Source organism: Coregonus lavaretus, assembly GCF_964263955.1.
Source record: "Coregonus lavaretus genome assembly, chromosome: 28".
NCBI lineage: Eukaryota > Metazoa > Chordata > Actinopteri > Salmoniformes > Salmonidae > Coregonus > Coregonus lavaretus.
Genome location: NC_140015.1, coordinates 3,819,439 through 3,839,807, shown reverse-complemented (window position 1 = coordinate 3,839,807; position 20,369 = coordinate 3,819,439). Strand labels below are relative to the sequence as shown.

General features: G+C 42.7%; 2 protein-coding genes across 2 annotated transcripts; both read right to left on the bottom strand.

Annotated features, from left to right (window-relative positions):
• Positions 1-4,945, bottom strand: LOC311103679 (synaptotagmin-2-like; the record flags this gene model as incomplete). The annotated part of the gene is made up of 9 exons (XM_084145294.1): positions 1-210; positions 421-554; positions 1,572-1,689; positions 1,817-1,984; positions 2,147-2,314; positions 2,951-3,040; positions 3,240-3,418; positions 4,639-4,653; positions 4,792-4,945. The coding sequence occupies 9 exons, from the start codon at positions 4,943-4,945 to the stop codon at positions 1-3; spliced, it is 1,236 nt and encodes a 411-aa protein (XP_084001420.1).
• Positions 4,946-13,021: 8,076 nt separating this feature from the next.
• Positions 13,022-15,911, bottom strand: LOC311104078 (ferritin, middle subunit-like). Its single transcript, XM_084145740.1, has 4 exons — positions 15,582-15,911; positions 14,923-15,069; positions 13,842-13,967; positions 13,022-13,498 (listed from the first exon to the last, which is right to left on the bottom strand). The coding sequence occupies exons 1-4, from the start codon at positions 15,681-15,683 to the stop codon at positions 13,343-13,345; spliced, it is 531 nt and encodes a 176-aa protein (XP_084001866.1). The 5' UTR covers positions 15,684-15,911; the 3' UTR covers positions 13,022-13,342.
• Positions 15,912-20,369: the final 4,458 nt, after the last annotated feature.

The following is a 20,369-nucleotide window of genomic DNA, read 5'->3' as shown; positions in this document are numbered from 1 at the left end:
TTAGCGGATAGGTTTCTTCAGGGCCTCATCCACTTCCTCCTCAGGACACAGGGCGTGCCACTGGGCCACGGGACGTCTTGGATTGGCCAGCATGTCTGACCAATGGCGGAGGCCCACCCCAGAGGCGCCGAAGCCGATCCAAACCTTCCCGATGGCGTCGTTGCTGCCCAGCTTGTCGTAATCGTACACCGTGATCAACACTTGGACTTTCTGCAAGAGGAAAAGGAAGAGTGGAAAAAGCGTCAAGTTAAAAAAGTCAGCTGAAATGTACAGTGCTGTTCAACATACAGCAGGAAATGGCGGGAGAGTGCAATGTTCTAGAGAAACGACGGGAGAGTCCTCAAACACAGGTCGCCCGACCCACAGGAAAACCTGTTATCACGACCCCAAGATGTCTTATGGGAAGTTTGGTGTACATACCTGTATTTGGCCGAAGGGGATCTCGAAGCTGAAGCTTTCGTTGAAGTAGGGGTTCAGAGTGTTCTGTTTGACTGTAGTCTTCTTCTTCTTCAGCCGCTTGCCTTGGTGCTGCAGCACCACTTTAACAAAGGGATCTGGTCGGAGAAGACATGGGGTAGAGAGGAATGTCAGTTACAGAAAACAGAGGTCAAACAGAGTGTGAGCCACTTCGATGAAGAAGATTGCGGTCAAATCTGTACCGTCTGCAACTCTGTAATGCTTCCCAGTGGTTTAAGTTTAATTACTTCAACAAAATGTAGGCAACCAGATGTCATTAATAGGTCACAGCATGGCTAGTATTGACTAGGAGAGTGTAACGCCACAGCATGGCTAGTATTGACCAGGAGAGTGTAATGTCACAGCATGGCTAGTATTGACTAGGAGAGTGTAACGCCACAGCATGGCTAGTATTGACTAGGAGACAGTAATATCACAGCATGGCTAGTATTGACTAGGAGAGTGTAACATCACAGCATGGCTAGTATTAACCAGGAGACAGTAACATCACAGCATGGCTAGTATTGACCAGGAGACAGTAACATCACAGCATGGCTAGTATTGACCAGGAGACAGTAATATCACAGCATGGCTAGTATTGACCAGGAGACAGTAATATCACAGCATGGCTAGTATTGACCAGGAGACAGTAATATCACAGCATGGCTAGTATTGACTAGGAGAGTGTAACATCACAGCATGGCTAGTATTAACCAGGAGACAGTAACATCACAGCATGGCTAGTATTGACCAGGAGACAGTAACATCACAGCATGGCTAGTATTGACCAGGAGACAGTAACATCACAGCATGGCTAGTATTGACCAGGAGACAGTAATATCACAGCATGGCTAGTATTGACCAGGAGACAGTAATATCACAGCATGGCTAGTATTGACTAGGAGAGTGTAATGTCACAGCATGGCTAGTATTGACTAGGAGACAGTAACATCACAGCATGGCTAGTATTGACTAGGAGACAGTAACATCACAGCATGGCTAGTATTGACTAGGAGACAGTAATATCACAGCATGGCTAGTATTGACTAGGAGACAGTAATATCACAGCATGGCTAGTATTGACTAGGAGAGTGTAAGGACTAATAGAGGGTCACCTGACAAGCCTCCACAGTCCATCGCCTTCAGGTGCTTGGCCTCCATGATGTTGATGGTCAATTTACCGGCTGTGGGGACGTAGCGCAGAGAGATACAGATGTCCCCTAGCTTCTCTACCTGTGACCAGACAAACACACAGTTATAGGTTGGTATACAGAGACAGACAGACAGACAGACACAGATAGGTAGATGTAAAAAAAACATGCACCCAAAACCCAAACAGACTGTATTCATCCTTTCTCACCTCCTCTTTCTCTCCTCCAACCAGATCCCTCCATTCGTGGAGTGGCTGAGCCAGGTCCACACTGTTCATGGAGATGGAGATCTGTCCAATCACATCGTGTTTACCAAAGCGATCAAAGTCAAAGACCTGCAGGACCAGAGTCTGACCGCCCAGCTCCTGGTAGGGGATCTGTGGAGGGACACACAGAACAGGGAGATGACGGTCAGGACAGAGAGTTCTCGACTACAGAAACCTCAGTACTGTAAGAGCTTTTCTAAGGCTTTTACATATACACATTAATGAATACCACATCTCACTATCGCCATCTGTTCTCCAGCACCACAGACTGACCTTGAAGATGAAGGTCTCATTGAACACAGGGCAGAGGTTCTTGCGCTGGACTTTGGTTTCAAACTTCTTCTTCTTGTCTGGCAGCATGTAAACCTTGACATAAGGGTCCGAGGTGCCGCCCATGTCCATGGCTGGCAGGTTCTCAGCCTGCAGGATGCCCACGATCAGCTGGAAGAGGGGGCAGAGAAGGGTAAAAGGTCAGAGGTAAGCAATGGCCTTCCAAATATTTTTAACAATGTCCGTAGGAACTGAACGCAGTGATCATTTAGGCAAATGTAGGCCTGGATTCAATCCATATAGGGCTATTGCGATTCTGCTTTTAAAGGGAATGATAAACGCAACAAATGACGTCTCAATCGGAAATTACATTTAAAAGTCAGTTGAAGTGCACTGCGCTATTATGCGGCTTGAATTGAATCCCGGTAAACATTGCATATATGTGACAAATGAGATGTGTACTGCAGCAGCACTCCAAACTCAAGTGCTGTGCCGTTGTTTTGAAGTGTTACGTTTGTGTTTGGTAAAATCTCAGGTATGTTGCGCATCTGCGTTTTAGCAGATAGAAAATGTCCCCTGTAAAGGTCACAGCTTAAAGCTGAGCCATTAAGAGGAAAAGGTCAAAGGTCACTGAAGACACAAATAAGAGGTCAGAGGTTAAAGCTGAGATCTGAGCAGACAAAGAGCAGAGATCAGAGAGCCTTTAGACATGTCAATAGTCAGACACTTCGCATCCAGAAGGTCAAATGTCAGGGAGGACAAGACACACACGCACACGAACGGACACACACACACACACACACACACCTGGTTGTCAGTGAAGTTGTAGTCCAGGGTGAACTCCAGTTTTCCAAAATTCTCTTTTTCTTCCTCCTCTCCTTCCTTACCCTCTCCATCCTTCATGACAGAGAACATCACATCAATCATTAATCACAGGTATCATTACACAGCCACTGCATTAGTCTCTCCCTTCACACAGATACTGTCACTACATCTGGAAATCACTTCAGATCATTTGAAAACCAGTTGCAAATTAGGTACTTGAACCCATTACACCACCCACTATATTGCCCTCCCTCCCTCTGTCTCCTCTCACCTTGCCCTCCTCTCCTTCTCCGCCTCCCTCCTTCTTCCTTCTGCCTCGGCCTCCTTTCCTCTCGCGTACTTTCTTGGGCTTCTTGCCCTTGTTGATGCACTTCTTCCAGATACAGAAACCTAGACAGGCCACCAGAGCCAGCACCACCACCACTATGGCTCCTATTGCCCACATGGGCACTGGGGGAGAGACAGACATAGGCCTTATGTAGCCTTATGACATCTATAATACAACATACATAACAACATACATATAATATACATATCATACTTATGTAGCCTTATGACATATATAATACAACATACATACCAACATACATATAACATATATATAATCCTTATGTAGCCTTATGACATATATAATACAACATACATAACATACATATAACATACATATAATCCTTATGTAGCCTTATGACATCTATAATACAACATACATAACAACATACATATAACATACATATAATACTTATGTAGCCTTATGACATCTATAATACAACATACATAACAACATACATATAACATACATATAATACTTATGTAGCCTTATGACATCTATTATACAACATACATAGGCCTATGTAGCGTTATGACATATATACTGAGTGTACAAAATATTAAGAACACCTTCCTAATATTGAGAACAGCCTCAATTCTTCGGGGCATGGACTCTACAAGGTGTCAAAGACATTCCACAGGGATGCTGGCCCATTTTGACTCCAATGCTTCCCACAGTTGTGTCAAGTTGGCTGGATGTCCTTTGGGTGGTGGACCATTGTTGATACACATGGGAAACTGTTAAGCGTGAAAAACCCAGCAGCGTTGCAGTTCTTGACACAAACCGGTGCGCCTGGCACCTACTACCATACCCCATTCAAAGGCACTTACATCTTTTGTCTTGCTCACTCTCTGAATGGCACACATACACAAGCCATGTCTCAATTGTCTCAAGACTTTAAAATCCTTCTTTAACCTGTCTCCTCCCCTTCATCTACACTGATTTGAAGTGGAATTAACAAGTGACATCAATAAGGGATCATGGCTTATTTTTATTTTTTGGTAAAGCAATTCAAAATGTGCAATATAGAAAAACAAACAAGAGTATACTACAGAGTATCCAAACATTGCAAACAACAGTCAGGGAATACAGACTATACATTATATAAAGACTTTGTAAAACTTACAAACATTCAAAGGGATCATATCTGTCAACTGTATTTCCCTGGACAGTCTATGTCATGGAAAGAGCAGGTGTCCTTAATGTTTTGTACACTTAGTGTATAACACAACATACATAGGCCTTGTGTAGCCTTATGTTATGGAATAATAATATTTGAGATGTTATTTTGAGGAAGGATGGAAAGGAGAGAACAAGCAATGGTAAAACAATATTAACTTACTTTTGAGTTTATGATCTGTGATAAGTGGAGGAAAAGCAGGGGATGAAATGAAAGAGAGTAAATGATGAGAGGACATTATGTGAAATGAAATGACACACACAGAATGTGTGTGTGTGTGTGTGTGTGTGTGTGTTCATTGTGTTCAGGGCTCACTTGGCATGTGGGTGAGTTCGTTGAAGAACTTGCTCTTCATGTTCTTGAACTGGTGGTCAGAGTGGTGGGTGGAGGGAGGGGCGGGGCCTGGGGGCGGCTCTTCTCTCTCCTCAGCCGCCCGACGGGCCCGCGCTTGCACACTGGCCAATCGCATCGCAGCTTAGCTAAAAGGCAGAGGAGACAGAAGAGCAATCACTTTGGAGCAGTGTAAGAAATATTTTAATATGCCATGAATTCTAAACATCCTGGTAAGTAAGTAAACTGGATAGGGTTAGGGTTGCGGCTAACCAACTCAGTGGCCTTGTGGTTTGAGTGTCCGCCCTGAGACTGGAAGGTTGGGAGTTCGATACACTGAAGAAAATAAAGGTTTTTAAATGGTTCTTCCTCAGCTCTTAAGGTTCCTTGGAGAACTTTTGCCCGTTAAAGAACCTTTGAGTCAAGTGTGGGGTCCTTGACCTGGCATCTACAGTTCTTCAGAATTCTGAAAGGTTCTTGAAATGTGTGGAAGCCTGCAGATGTGTCCCATTCACAGCAAATTGGTTAGTGTTAACTAACTGTTTATTTTCCAGTGTAACATTTCTTGTGTTGATTCAAGAGTTAAATTAACACTCATTGGTGTAAAGGAACCCCAGTGTTGGTATTATTATCATATTTCCCAGCATGCTCTATTGCAGGTACATTTTTGCATGAACATTGATAAATTAATTAATCTTATGCTACTCAAATATAAATAACATACATTTTTCTAAACTATTCCATTCTGTTACTTGGACTTATTGCACCCGTTACTGAAATGGTTGTTCCAGTTTAGATGTTTAAGGTAGTCTCATATCTTAGTCTTCCCAACCGTGGCAGTCATTCTGAATGCAGGTTGCGGGTTGGAATGTTGGATATCCCCAGTCTGACTGGATTCCAATAGGAATTACACATCACTTTGCAAGGCAGCATAATGTGTCATGCAGGCCTGATGTGGCCTGAAAACAATGAATTCTAGGCCACTTTATTAGGATAAAACTAGGTCTTCAGAAGAAAACCTTATGAAATACGTATTCTTATGTCTTAAATAATTGTATTTTAATGACAAAATCTTTAACTTAGGATCTCACTTGTTGAAGGCCACAGGATTGAAAATTAATGAATGCAACAACCACGTCTCTGTCACCAGCAAACGGCGTCATAGGTGGTACTGGTAACTACAATTCACTGGAAAGGCACCCTGGGAAATAAGTCTTAAACCCAACAGCAGGGCTATTCAATTCAGGTCCTTGAGGGCTGAAACATTTCTGGTTTTGGATTTTTGTATGATTCTTCAAACAACCATCAAATTCATGGTTCTCTAGAGACCATAAAATAATTCCCCTATGAAATCGCTCTCAATAACCTTATTTGGTTCCAACTTGCACCTTTATTTTAAAGAGTGTACCCTGCTGAGTCATGCCATTTTTCCCGGAACATGGTAAGTAAGTAAGTAAACTGAGTCAGACCAAATGCACCTTTGCTTGGCACTCAGCTTTAAAGAGACAGATTGGTAGGTAAGGCCCTGTGATAGAATAGCGTCCTGTCCAGGGGTTGTACTTGTAACACACTGTAAAAAAGCCAACTTAACCAATTGTTTAATCAGCATTATTCTGTGAGTTTGGTGGACATAAGAAAGACAATAAATTGAGCTAACGTGTGAGTCAAAATACAAATTCATGTTTGTCTTCAATGTAGAAAAACCAACTTAACTTAATCAGCATTATTCTGTGAGTTGGGTGGACAAGAAATGTAGCTAATATGTGAACGTTTGTTCACTCTACAAACGTTTCTATAAGTGAGCTGAATTTGAAAAAGCTTGTTGAGTAAGATTACAAATGTACAGTATGTTTGCTCAAAACCACGACCATCGTTATGTTTTCCAGCATGCTCTATTGCAGGTTGATTTTCAGAATTGTTTGTTTCAATACCTGTGTTTTTGCATATACATTAATTGGTTGATTACCCAAACATAAATAACATACACTGCTCAAAAAAATAAAGGGAACACTTAAACAACACAATGTAACTCCAAGTCAATCACACTTCTGTGAAATCAAACTGTCCACTTAGGAAGCAACACTGATTGACAATAAATGTCACATGCTGTTGTGCAAATGGAATAGACAACAGGTGGAAATTATAGGCAATTAGCAAGACACCCCCAATAAAGGACTGGTTTTGCAGGTGGTGACCACAGACCACTTCTTAGTTCCTATGCTTCCTGGCTGATGTTTTGGTCACTTTTGAATGCTGGCGGTGCTTTCACTGTAGTGGTAGCATGAGACGGAGTCTACAACCCACACAAGTGGCTCAGGTAGTGCAGCTCATCCAGGATGGAACATCAATGCAAGCTGTGGCAAGAAGGTTTGCTGTGTCTGTCAGCGTAGTGTCCAGAGCATGGAGGCGCTACCAGGAGACAGGCCAGTACATCAGGAGACGTGGAGGAGGCCGTAGGAGGGCAACAACCCAGCAGCAGGACTGCTACCTCCGCCTTTGTGCAAGGAGGAGCAGGAGGAGCACTGCCAGAGCCCTGAAAATGACCTCCAGCAGGCCACAAATGTGCATGTGTCTGCTCAAACGGTCAGAAACAGACTCCATGAGGGTGGTATGAGGGCCCGACGTCCACAGGTGGGGGTTGTGCTTACAGCCCAACACCGTGCAGGACGTTTGGCATTTGCCAGAGAACACCAAGATTGGCAAATTCGCCACTGGCACCCTGTGCTCTTCACAGATGAAAGCAGGTTCACACTGAGCACATGTGACAGACGTGACAGAGTCTGGAGATGCCGTGGAGAACGTTCTGCTGCCTGCAACATCCTCCAGCATGACCGGTTTGGCGGTGGGTCAGTCATGGTGTGGGGTGGCATTTCTTTGGGGGGCCGCACAGCCCTCCATGTGCTCGCCAGAGGTAGCCTGACTGCCATTAGGTACCGAGATGAGATCCTCAGACCCCTTGTGAGACCATATGCTGGTGCGGTTGGCCCTGGGTTCCTCCTAATGCAAGACAATGCTAGACCTCATGTGGCTGGAGTGTGTCAGCAGTTCCTGCAAGAGGAAGGCATTGATGCTATGGACTGGCCCGCCCGTTCCCCAGACCTGAATCCAATTGAGCACATCTGGGACATCATGTCTCGCTCCATCCACCAACGCCACGTTGCACCACAGACTGTCCAGGAGTTGGCGGATGCTTTAGTCCAGGTCTGGGAGGAGATCCCTCAGGAGACCATCCGCCACCTCATCAGGAGCATGCCCAGGCGTTGTAGGGAGGTCATACAGGCACGTGGAGGCCACACACACTACTGAGCCTCATTTTGACTTGTTTTAAGGACATTATATCAAAGTTGGATCAGCCTGTAGTGTGGTTTTCCACTTTAATTTTGAGGGTGACTCCAAATCCAGACCTCCATGGGTTGATACATTTGATTTCCATTGATAATTTTTGTGTGATTTTGTTGTCAGCACATTCAACTATGTAAAGAAAAAAGTATTTAATAAGATTATTTCATTCATTCAGATCTAGGATGTGTTATTTGAGTGTTCCCTTTATTTTTTTGAGCAGTGTACATTTTTCTAAACTAATTAAATCTGTTAGTAGTTGGACTTTTTGCACCCGTCACTGAAATGGCTGTTCCAGTTTAGATGATTTCGATAGTGTCAATAATTAATCTTCCTTACCCCGGCAGTCATTCTCAATGTAGGTTGCGGGTGATTAAACATTCCAGTTGTTGGATATCCTCACTCTAGATTTCAATAGGAACTACACATGACTTTGCAAGTCAGCATTGAGGTTTGAATAAATGTACAGTGTAAGGCAACCAGCTGCAATAGGATTGTGTGTTTGCTCAACAAAATGGCATTGAGGTTGATTCAACGTACAATTGTAAGGCAACCATCTCTCGCGCTCGTGTTGTCCCTTCATTTAAAGCAAAGCCTAAGGGATAAGGCTTTGCCTTGGCTTCCAATCTGTCTCCCTCCAGCTCTCTTTCTATCTCTCTCTCGCCTACTATTTGTGTGTATATACTGACATGTATGTGTAACTGATAGATACACACACACACGTCTGGAATGTCTACATGTTAATGGTTTTAAATGTACCTAGATTGTAAAGTATTTTTGTCTGTAATGTCTTTTTCATTATGTGTCAGACCCCAGTAAGTAGGATCCTAAATAAAATCTCCCTCTCTGTCTCTCTCTCCTTCTCTCTCTATGATTTTTTTAGTCTGCGGTCCCCTTTCTTGCAATCCATTATCCAGCTCATCAACATATCTCTCTTTCTCCTCTCTGTTTCCTCATACTCCCTCTCCCTTTACCTCCCAACTTCCTATACACTCTTTCCCCCCTCCGATACTAAACTTCCTACTCATCCCTTTTGAGACTTTCTTCCCCCATCCTCACCCACTGCCTCCCTCTCACTCCACCCCTTTCTCTCACCAGTTACTCTCTCTATCTACTCCCTCGCTCTCCTCCCATCTGTGTCCCCTATCCCCTCCCTCCCTCCATGCCTCCCTCTCACCACCCCTTTCTTTCATCAGTTACGCTCTCTATCGCTCTCCTCCCTTCCATGTCCCTCTATCTCGTTCTCCCTCCCTCTCTCCCTCCCTCCTTCCTCCCTTGGTTCATGGCGTGAGTGTGTCGAGGTACAGTGAAACTCTCCTTCCTGTGCCCACTGTGTCCATCACTAATCCCCCACACACTCCGACCCTGCTACATCTGCTGTCCTCCTCTCACTGTGCACAGACACGTAACAAGATGAATTGCCAAAGGTAATCCCCAAATCCCAGAGCTTAACTAAATTAGGGACAGTTCAGTTCGCTCTCTACTCCCGTCCCTCTCCTATCCCCTACTATCCTTTATCCATCCTAAGCCACTACCATTAACCCCCACAACATCACCTGCTGTCACACAGAGAGATCCCACCTAGTTATCCAACCAACAATCACATTTCCATAACAATATCTAATTTGTGGCTTGTCAAATGAACCTGTTAAATCCCAGCAGATAGAGTGAATAAGCGCAGGATTAGTAAGCACAGCTATGTGACGGTGAGTGAGGGGAGGCAAACATAAGAGACTGCTGGCTAATAGGCTTGTGACTTCACCGGTGAAGGTCACACACACGCGCACGCACGCTAACACACACACGCACAGTGCGGTGAGAGGGGGGCTAGCTTGGTTGAGTAGCATACGGTCGGCCACCACTTCTCACTCACTGTGGTATACCCCCTTAAGCTGATCATGGTGGCAGAATGCAGGGAGTCAGGGCCGGACCTTAATGATTAAATACGGGTTAACTGGTAGATCACTGTGTCAGTGATTTGGGGCTTTCATGCCTGACTGACCACTCTGTTGGAGGGTTCTTTCTTCACTTCCGGTCTTGGCGAAAGTCACTGTTATTCCAAGGGTTTTATGGTCACATACTAGTATAAGCCTTTGCATTGGTTTGTGCTGGCCAAGGTCATTGGAATAGGCCTAGCTAAACAGGTTAATGGTTGATTCTATTGGGCAATAGGCAGTTAAAGTTATTCTGGAATGAAATTCAGATAAAATAATCTCCTTAAGAATTTGGATTGATGAACTCATGTTGGAAAGTGCCTGTCTAGATTCAGCTGTAAATTTGTAGTTCACAAAGGTTAAGGTTTGGATTGGGGATGCGAAGACTGATATTGTGACCAATACCTCACATGACATACTATATATACATACAGTACCAGTCAAAAGTTTGGACACACCTACTCATTCAAGTTTTTTTTATTTTTTTTTACTATTTTTTACATTGTAGAATAATAGTGAAAACATCAGAACTATGAAATAACACATATGGAATCATGTAGTAACCAAAAAAGTGTTAAACAATTCAAAATATATTTTAAAGTATATACTTTACATGTTGTAAATGCTTGATTATGAGTTGATTATTTGAATCAGGTGTGCAGTGTTAGGGCAAAAACTAAAATGTGCACCCCTTGGGGTCCCCAGGACCAGAATTGGGAAACACTGCAGTAGGCCTGTACTGGGCCATCTGTTACAGGTGGTAACATCCTCACCCCTAATAATAGGCACTTACCGACACCTTTCTGCAGACCTGAAAGAATTGGATGGCTATCAGGGATATGGTTAGCCCTCAGGTACCCTGGTCCCCAGGCTACTGCCAGCTGGTATAGGGGATGCTGCTATTGTTTACACCCATCCAGCTGTCTTTTAACTGCAGGGGGAGTGACTAGTTTTGGGATTGGTGATTTGGGTCATATCTCCATGGGAGAACAGACCAGACAATGCCAAACAAGTAGGTACAAACATGGAAACTGAGGACAGAGTAGCCTACTAGTTTTGTTAGAGAGATGACAGGAGAGGTGAACAGCTGGCAGTGGGATTTTGAGAGGGTTCAAGGCTTAGTAGCTATGTGGTGATCTAAGACAGTTCCATTATGGTCAGGATGTTTATGGCTGACTGTATGGCCCTCTCTTTTGTGCAAGTCAGTGAAATAAAATAGAAGTTGACCATCTGAGACTGGAATGCACTGTCTCATCTTCATCATCACCATTGTCATCATCATCAAGCCTGCCTCGTGCACAGCGCATGCATGGTGCAAACTGTATCCAACATCATAGCAGTACATCTCCTCTAATTTGGTGCTTTTGCCCCCACTAACAGATACAACTACAGGATTTAACGGCTTACCAAGCAAACATGGCACAAGACACAAATGTACCCGTCCAAAATTATTAACACCCAAAATAAGCGCCAACTTCAATATTTTATATTGGCTGATTGTCACGCACGCAGGGAGCTTTGGAGGGGGGAGGGGGTGGACATTAGCCCCATGCAGACAGAAAATCAGAGGTGAGGTAGCTACGGTAAAATAATTGTTCAGAGTTGTTTTTCACCTAGTGAAAGTAAACTGGGATAAAAATACATGATCAATCCAATTAAAGAAGTGTCGCCAACTTTGGACCAGTGGAAACGGCTAAGCATATTATGCGTAAAGGCTTGGATAGGCCTATGGCTCAGAATATGGAATAGAATGTGAATGGTAGGCTACTCAAGTATTAATTCAAAGAAGCAGTAGCATATGTCAGTTAAAAATATATATATTAATCAGATATGGCAAATATTGTGCCCATCAATCGGTAACCCCGGACGTCCCATGCGCCATAACCGCTCGCTTGCGGATTTACCGAGCATAGCAAGGGTTTGAATGGCCATCTAATTATACACTTTTAAAATGCAGTGTAGAGTATAGGCTACGCCGCGAACATACACCAACAGAACTCACCCGATTGAAATCCCCAATTTAAACCCAAACGTATTCCTTTTGTTAAAAACGATGAATTGTGGACTCCGTGTTGGAGAGAACTGTTGCGCTGCGCACCACCCACTCTATCGTCGCTCTTTCTCCCTCCCCCTGTCGGTTAATCTCGCCGTGCCAACTACTTACCATCCACGTTATAATCCATTGGTCACCATTGCTCTCCCTCACTTGAAACGCATGTGAAACACCAAAACCCGACTTCACTCAAATTAAGCTTTCCATCCCCATCTGTTTGGCTATTATTTATCGCGTGCAATGCCTGGAAACTACAATCCATTGCTTTGAAAGAGAACAAAACTACTTTAAAGGCCATTTGTCAGTCTGGGCTTTTTTTCCCTTGGTCTATGGTCATCCTTACTGTTTGTCATGGTTCATCTTCAGACTGTGGGAACCAATGAATTGGGTAAAGAGCCCAAGTTATTGATAGCCAATTTCAAAGGATGTCTGGTATCATGTAAATATATAGTTATCAAATTGTTTTATGCATGTAATATACGTTTCCACAGACCACTAGGTGCTCTAGTAAATGTGGTTACCCTAGTTGACGGTTGTTTTATGGGCCCTGTATTAACACACTATGACGATATGTAATGGCGCCCCTCTGTGGTCATCAGAGGGAGTGTCCCTTAAACCTCATGTCAACCTTTCCCCATTATGATCCTCAGTCACTGTAGTAGGCCTACAATTGTCAGTATTTATCATTTCTATGAAGAAAAAAAATGCACACTCATGAAGTACGCTTTGGGCTCATGGCAACCAGCATTTGCATTTGCTTCTACACCTGCATTACTAGCTGTTTGGGGTTTTAGGCTGGGTTTCTGTACAGCACTTCGAGATATTAGCTGATGTAAGAAGGGCTATATAAAATAAAATTGATTGATTGATTGATTAAACGAACAGTCAATCCAGCTCAAAATGTTTTATTCTTCAGATTCAGGGCAGATTGAAATAACCAGTTATACTTAATGAAAAGTACACTTGTGTTGGGTATTAAACAAAGCACCAGAATAAACTGATACAACATCCATTACTCCACAGCAATATTTTTGTGATCTTTTTGCTCATTCATTTCACATGCCTTGCCTCCCAAACATAGTGTAGTCAAATTTAACAGCTGCATTGCTCTGTCCCAGCTCAACACCTTCTCCTCCTTATAGATGCAAAGGCAGCAGAATAGAGCAGAGAAGCCAGGAGTCCTTGTATGAGGCTGTAGCCTGTATGTGGTTTAGCTCTGGCCTCCCAGGGTGTGCTTGTCAAACAGGTACTCGGCCATCTTGTTTTTGACAGCATCCATCTTGGTGAGGTTGGTGACGTGGTCGCCCAGCTTCTTAATGGCCTCCACCTGCTCATTCAGGTAGTGGGACTCCAGGAAGTCACACAGCTAAAGGAGGAAAACACAGGTCAGACAAGAGAATGCCTACAGACACTACTGTAGATGCAGTAACACACAGCCTGGTGGTAATGACATAAGGGCAGATAACTAACTCAATGAGGTGTTTGCAGCTGTCCAACTTATGTATTTGCTGCATTTTTTGTATAGTAGGCATTCTTGTACATCTGTGGGCTATTGTGTTTGGGTGAAGAGGCAGGTCACACAAGCCTGTGTCATTAGTTAGCAGAGCTACAACAACCTGATCAGCTCCTGGGACAGTACAGTAGCTGTATTCTATGTGATGTATACATGTGACGTGTAGTTCCCCCATAAAGAGGGGGACATTACTTACATGGGGGTCAACCTTGTCGGAGGCAATCTTGTGCAGGTCCAGCAGGGCCTGGTTTACATTCTTCTCCAGCTGCAGAGCACACTGCATGGCCTCCAGGCCATTGCCCCACTCATCACGATCTGGCTTCTACACAGGACAGAGGGAACACAGGAGGGTTAGGGACTACTAGCAGACGTTCCTATGTATACCTACTAACAGTCAACAGTTAGCCAGTATATCTGGCACATAGAGATTAAACGAACTGGAAACAATTCAGCAAAAAGTCAAGATGGGGTCAATTTAACACAGTCAATAGGAAAAACCACAAGTCACAGATCCGGTGTGGCTCAGTCGGTAGAGCATGGCACTTTCAACGCCAAAGGTAATTGGTTCACTTCCTGCTGGGGCTACCTATATGTAAAATGTATACACGCATGACTAAGTGGTCCTCTGTAGCTCAGCTGGTAGAGCACGGCGCTTGTAACGCCAAGGTAGTGGGTTCGATCCCCGGGACCACCCATACACAAAAAAATGTATGCACGCATGACTGTAAGTAGCTTTGGATAAAAGCGTCTGCTAAATGGCATATTATATTATTATTATTATTATTATAAGTCACTTTGGAAAAAAGCACCTCTTAAATGGAGTAAGCCTATATATTAACATTGGCAGAGTCATGGATAGTTATACCCCTCAGGCTGTTTTAATTCAGTGGTTATGGAGGCAGTGCGTTTAGACATACGCAGTCAGGCCATTTCTCATCTGAGCACCTTGCTGTAATACCAGGGCAGCTACATAGGGCGTGCCTTACAATGAACTCTGCATTAACACGAATACTCACTCAAAACAATAACGCCAATACATCAAGTCTACAGTATTAGAAAGAAAGTTACATCTAGAGCCATAGAGGGTTCATCAGCTTGTCCCTATAGATTCTAGATTCACCATTTGGTTCCTGGTAAAACCTTTTCAACTGAGATCTTGTTCTTAAAGGATTCTTTCTACCAGAGAGAAGATTTCAGACAACCCTCTATGTAGAAGTTGAAGAACACTTTTTGCCCTTCTAACAGTCTACAATGTAAATTAGTGTTTCAACACTCACCTTGATGTCCTGAAGGACAATGCGTCCACCTCTCTTGTTCTGGAAGGAGAGCAGCTTGTCGGCGTGCTCGCGCTCCTCGTCGCTGTTCTCCTTGAAGAAATGAGCGAAGCCAGGCAGAGCCACATCGTCACGGGAGAAATAGAAAGCCTGGGTGGATCGACATAAAACAGTGTGGTTAGAAAAAAACATGCCAAACATGACTCAGCATTCCGTTCTTGTTGTGGCAACTAAGCATGACTAACACAGCAATACGATCCGAGAAGTCATTAGCCTACTTGGTAACCTGCCAATTAACCTGTCAAGATGTTACACTCCGTCCTAGGATAGATCTCAGTTTAATTTGAATGGATAGGTCTACCTCAAGGTTGATAATTGTCTAGCCAACTAAAACAACCACACAACTTACAAAAAAAAGATGGCACATTTTTAAACTGCAGTAAAATTGCAGTAACTGCTCTCGACTGTGGTATTTTAGACGCAGTAAGAGCAGTGTATTGCACTGCAATCTTTTTTCGTAAGGGTGTACTCCAGAGTTCAGTTTTACTTGGCTATTGCCTAAGCCTACAGAAAGGTAAATAACGTTTAGACCCAGGCGTAATACACAATACTGCGTAGAGCAAGAAAATGGTCCTCTTGGTAGCCTATTGTAGTCTCCTTACCATTGAAGTGTAGGTGTAAGAGGCAAACATCTCCATGTTGATCATCCGGTTGATGGCAGCTTCGCTGTCGCGGTGATAGTTCTGGCGGATCTGAGACTCCATTTTGGCAGATTTTCTTATTTTATATCAAACTGAACGGTACAAAAATAGAGTTTCTTAGACTATGTTGCTATTAGAGTTCAAGTACGTGTTAAGTTATAAATCCGGAATGTTATATAGTGCTGGAGGATGGCAGAAGAGTTCCGTTCAATCACTGTTGAAGCAAGAACTTCTAGATGCGTCTTCCCAGAGTTGTGAAATGGAAGGAGCCTTGTTCGCTCTATTTATTGTTCCAAACGGAATGCGTCAGTGAAATCGAGCCTCACAGAGCGCAGCCAATCACGTTTAGAATTTCAACAGCAAATAGGCGGATCATTTGATGATGATCTCACCCACTCATACACAAATCAATGTTTGTTACAAAGTAACATTTTATTAGTAACATCTAAAACAGTATCAACCAAAAGCAGTGCTACAGTTTAAATACAGCTGTTATTGTTGCAAAATGTGTGTGTATTATATCCTTTGAAGAAAATAGTAGTAATTTGACAGTTATTTCTGATAATAGGCTAATTAATAAATATTTAGGCTATGAAAGGAATTGAACTTGCTCCTCTATGGTTGTGACGCAGTTCTGAAACTTCTGTTTCATTCTGTAATTGCGCATGTTTCAATAGCATATGTAGCTTAATTAGTTACCTTTTTCAGAATGCAGTCAAAATAAAAACTGTAGGGTTTATCACACTTTTTTATATAAACTCAATTTGCAGTATGAAGTATGGGAATACAGTACGTGGACAGGGACAGATATGATGGCTTTTGTATACATTTTATTCGACAATACACCTTTCGGTTTTGAAATGGCATATTGTAGTTGACAAATGGTTTATCAAAGTTGATCACATTAGCCTCCAATAACTACACAAAATTAGTACCATACCAATAACCATACACAGGTTATTAAGCTAAAACGGTGAAGTGGAAAACAGTTATCAGCTAATGAAATAACAGACCACAGTAATAAGGTAACCTTCCTAACAACTTCAGTTCACATGACCTGATCTTCCACAACTGCTGACATGGTGCTTTCACGGTGCTGGGTTATTGCTCAATACAGCCATGTAGTTGCAACATCATTGGGATTCATAAGAACTAGGTCTTCTGGGGCAGTATGCATCAAGCATCTCAGAGTAAGATTGCTGATTTAGGATCAGTTTTGCCTTTTAGATCTTATTGAATAATATCCCTTTCATACATAAACCGAATCCCACTAATTGACCATGTCTGCTCCTTTTTGCCTGATTTTTTGTGAACGGGGTAGGTGGTAAAAAAACAAGGAAAAATAAAACCCACCTAAAGACCTAGTCATGAATCCTGCATTTTCACAGACCCTGTAACCAAAATACAGGTATCAGGTCTGTGTGAATGGTTCTCTGCTTTTTTTGCTGGTAAATTCATTAACATTTCCATTGTGTAATATCTCCCTAATTTGATGCAAACAGCCCCCATGGTTTAACAACACCCCCCTGCTCCCACCCCTCCCAATTTGCCAGTTACCCACTGATATGTATAAAAAGTGTATACCTGCAAGGAAGTGGTAAATAAGGGGCAGTTTGAAATGGAGTCATATAAACATAATATGTTTTACAGGTAATGTACCCAAGAGTACGTGGACAGGGAGGACCTGATCCTAGATCAGCACTCCTACTCTGACAACAGGCTTGCTAAATGTTATACGGACCCTGGTCTGTCCTGGCCTAGTATGTAAGGTAGCAACTCTACTCCAATTGTTTGAGAACAGAACCCCCTTTTTCCTAATATGTAACCCAAAACAGAATCTATCTATCAGGCGCTACTATCTAGGTTTATTGTTTGTTGAAAAATGATAAAGCTGCTTCAAATGGGGTGAGGATCTTTGAACATAGATATCCCTTGAAGTGTGTGCTCTCTGTTTGACAACCTGTTCTAGACTGAACCTCACTTTACGTTTTCATTATTAGTGCAAACAAAGTTTAGGAGGCAATGAGACAAAGCCCCTTCAGACTGTTGGGAGTGACAGTAGACGTATGCTTAAACCGGTGTTACAAAAGGGCTGTGACATACTTGGCATTCCTTTTTTTGCGAATAGTCAAGCATATAGGCCTAGATATAAATCCTTACCCTGACAGTAGGCCTAGTCTATGGGACAGGAAAGACTGTAATCCATGGTTCAGATCAGGAGGATTTTGAGAGTCATTTTCATAGTGTCACAAAAGGACAAATGTCCCTGTCATTTCTGTCATGTCAACTGTTTTTAGTCAGCAGCAACCCTTATGAACTGTTGTTAGTCAGCAGCAACCCTTATGAACTGTTGATAGTCAGCAGCAACCCTCAGTCATTCAAAGTGACCTTGTTTTAGCAGAAGGGCAAACATAGCATTAAAACCCTGGGGACCTGTGTTAAGTTGTTAAAGTCACAACCAGGTCCATCATGTGACCAGCCGCACAAAGTTATAAACAGAAGTGATACCAATACAGTAAATTATTAACCATTACAAAACTCTTTCTATTTCAGTTCTGAAGGGTGACATAATGTTTTTAGTCTGTACTTTTCCCCCCTCTCCCTATTTCTCTCCCTCCATCCCACTATTTTTCCTGTCATAACCTCCTGTTTGTTCTACTACAGTGTGGACTGACTCAGGCTATGCCCTGGCTGTATTTCTGCCTTGTCATTGTGACTCAGCATTCTGGAGTCTCAAGCAGAGACGGAAGAGGAAGCGAAACATCCCACTCCCTAATGTTTTCTGTTTGGTGTCTATGGGACAGCCACCCCCTTAAGCAGACAGCGATAAACGGCCTGAGTGAACTACCTTCATTATCCACCATATTTGGTCTCAAGGCCATTCTATTCTGTTATCACCGTGACAATGGTGGAAGGAGGCTGGGTCTCATGACTGTGCGTAAACCGACTTGAGCGGTGGTGAGTAGGTGGTGAGAGGGTGAAGACCGGCTGAGACCAGATTTGAAGAAATGGAAAAAGGGAAGAAGGGAACAGCAGTTACATATACTATACTATGCAACTTCTATATACTGTGTAAGGCATTTTTTAACAAATAGCTCTGAAATGATTGTTTCTGTTTAATTTTGGAGGGAAAATACATCAACAACTTTCCTGATAATTTGGTCAATATACCACAATCACAACTCAAATACCAATATTTTCTGTATTTCTTAAAACTGTTGGTCTAACTCTAACAATTCAGAAAGTCACCACCAAACTCCTCATTTAACAACATTTAAATGTCAAAACCCAGTTTTCTATTTGTGTCCCCTTCACATTTACCTAGTACATTGTCTTGAAATTAAATGTTTTTTAAAATATATATTTATTAGTATTTTCTCTCTCTTTATTGAGATATAAAGTTATGAATGAGAAGGGGAGACATACAGATATGAGGGCACAGGCAGAATTTGAACCCATGGGCCTCAAAGGGCAATGCGTGGTCTGGAGTCAGCAGCACTACCACAAGACCAGGACCTGGCACAAAATTGCTCATTTCTAATACCCAATTAACTTAAAAGGAGTCGAGGCAATCTAAGTCAACAAACTGTTGACTTGATTACACATTTTAATTACAGTATCAATCCATAAAAAAGTATATGCAGTATATATACATTAGTCATGTAGGAAATCATGTCCAGTCCTGATAGGCTGAAGATTCTATCATGAATAAAATTATACAAGTATTGTGTTGGTCTACCTGGAAACAGAGAAGCTGATTACTTTGTTGTAGTGAAAGTGAACTAGGATAGAAAAACAATATAAATCAAATCGATGCCAACTTTGGACCAGTGGAAAGACAAGGGGAGTGGTCAAAATGTACACAATTGTTACCCGGAGGAAAATGGGAGGGGGTCATGTTTTTCAATTTAAGTGAGGGGGAGGGTTTAGTATTTTTTTATTTAGTCCAGGAGAGGGTCAGGTAATTTGTAATCGATTATCAAACCTAATGCAATGGTACTATAAAGCGCTGGCGGTAGTGCTATAGGTTTGGGGATGTGTCAGAAATATATTTGCTATTTTCACAACCAAAAATGATCGCCGTGATGCCGGCAGTTGCACGAAAGGGCTGAATAAACCAGTTGTGGGTGTGTCGAGGCTTGCCCCTTACTGGCCAATCAGAATGTGCTTCATGGTTAAATATGTGGTTGCTTCAAGTTATGTATTTTCTCTAATTCCAATGTTTCTTCGTTATACACTAAACAAGTATATAAACGCAACATGTAAAGGTTTGGTCTCATGTTTCATGAGCTGAAATAAAAGATCCCAGAAATGTTCCATACCACAAAAACCTTATTTCTCAAAAATGTTGTGCACAAATTTGTTTACATCCCTGTTAGTGAGCATTTCTTATTTGCCAAGATAATCCATCCACCTGACAGGTGTGGCATATCAAGAAGCTGATTAAACAGCATGATCATTACACAGGTGCACCTTGTGCTGGCCATGATAAAAGGCCACTCTAAAATGTGCAGTTTTGTCACACTACACAATGCCACAGATGTCTCAAGTTTTGAGGGAGTGGGCAATTGGCAAGCTGACTGCAGGAATGTCCACCAGAGCTATTGCCAGAGAATTTAATGTTCATTTCTCTACCATAAGCTGCCTCCAACATTGTTTTAGAGAATTTGGCAGTACGTCCAAACGGCCTCACAACCGCTGACCATGTGCATGGCATTGTGTGGGTGAGCGGTTTGCTGATGTCAAAGT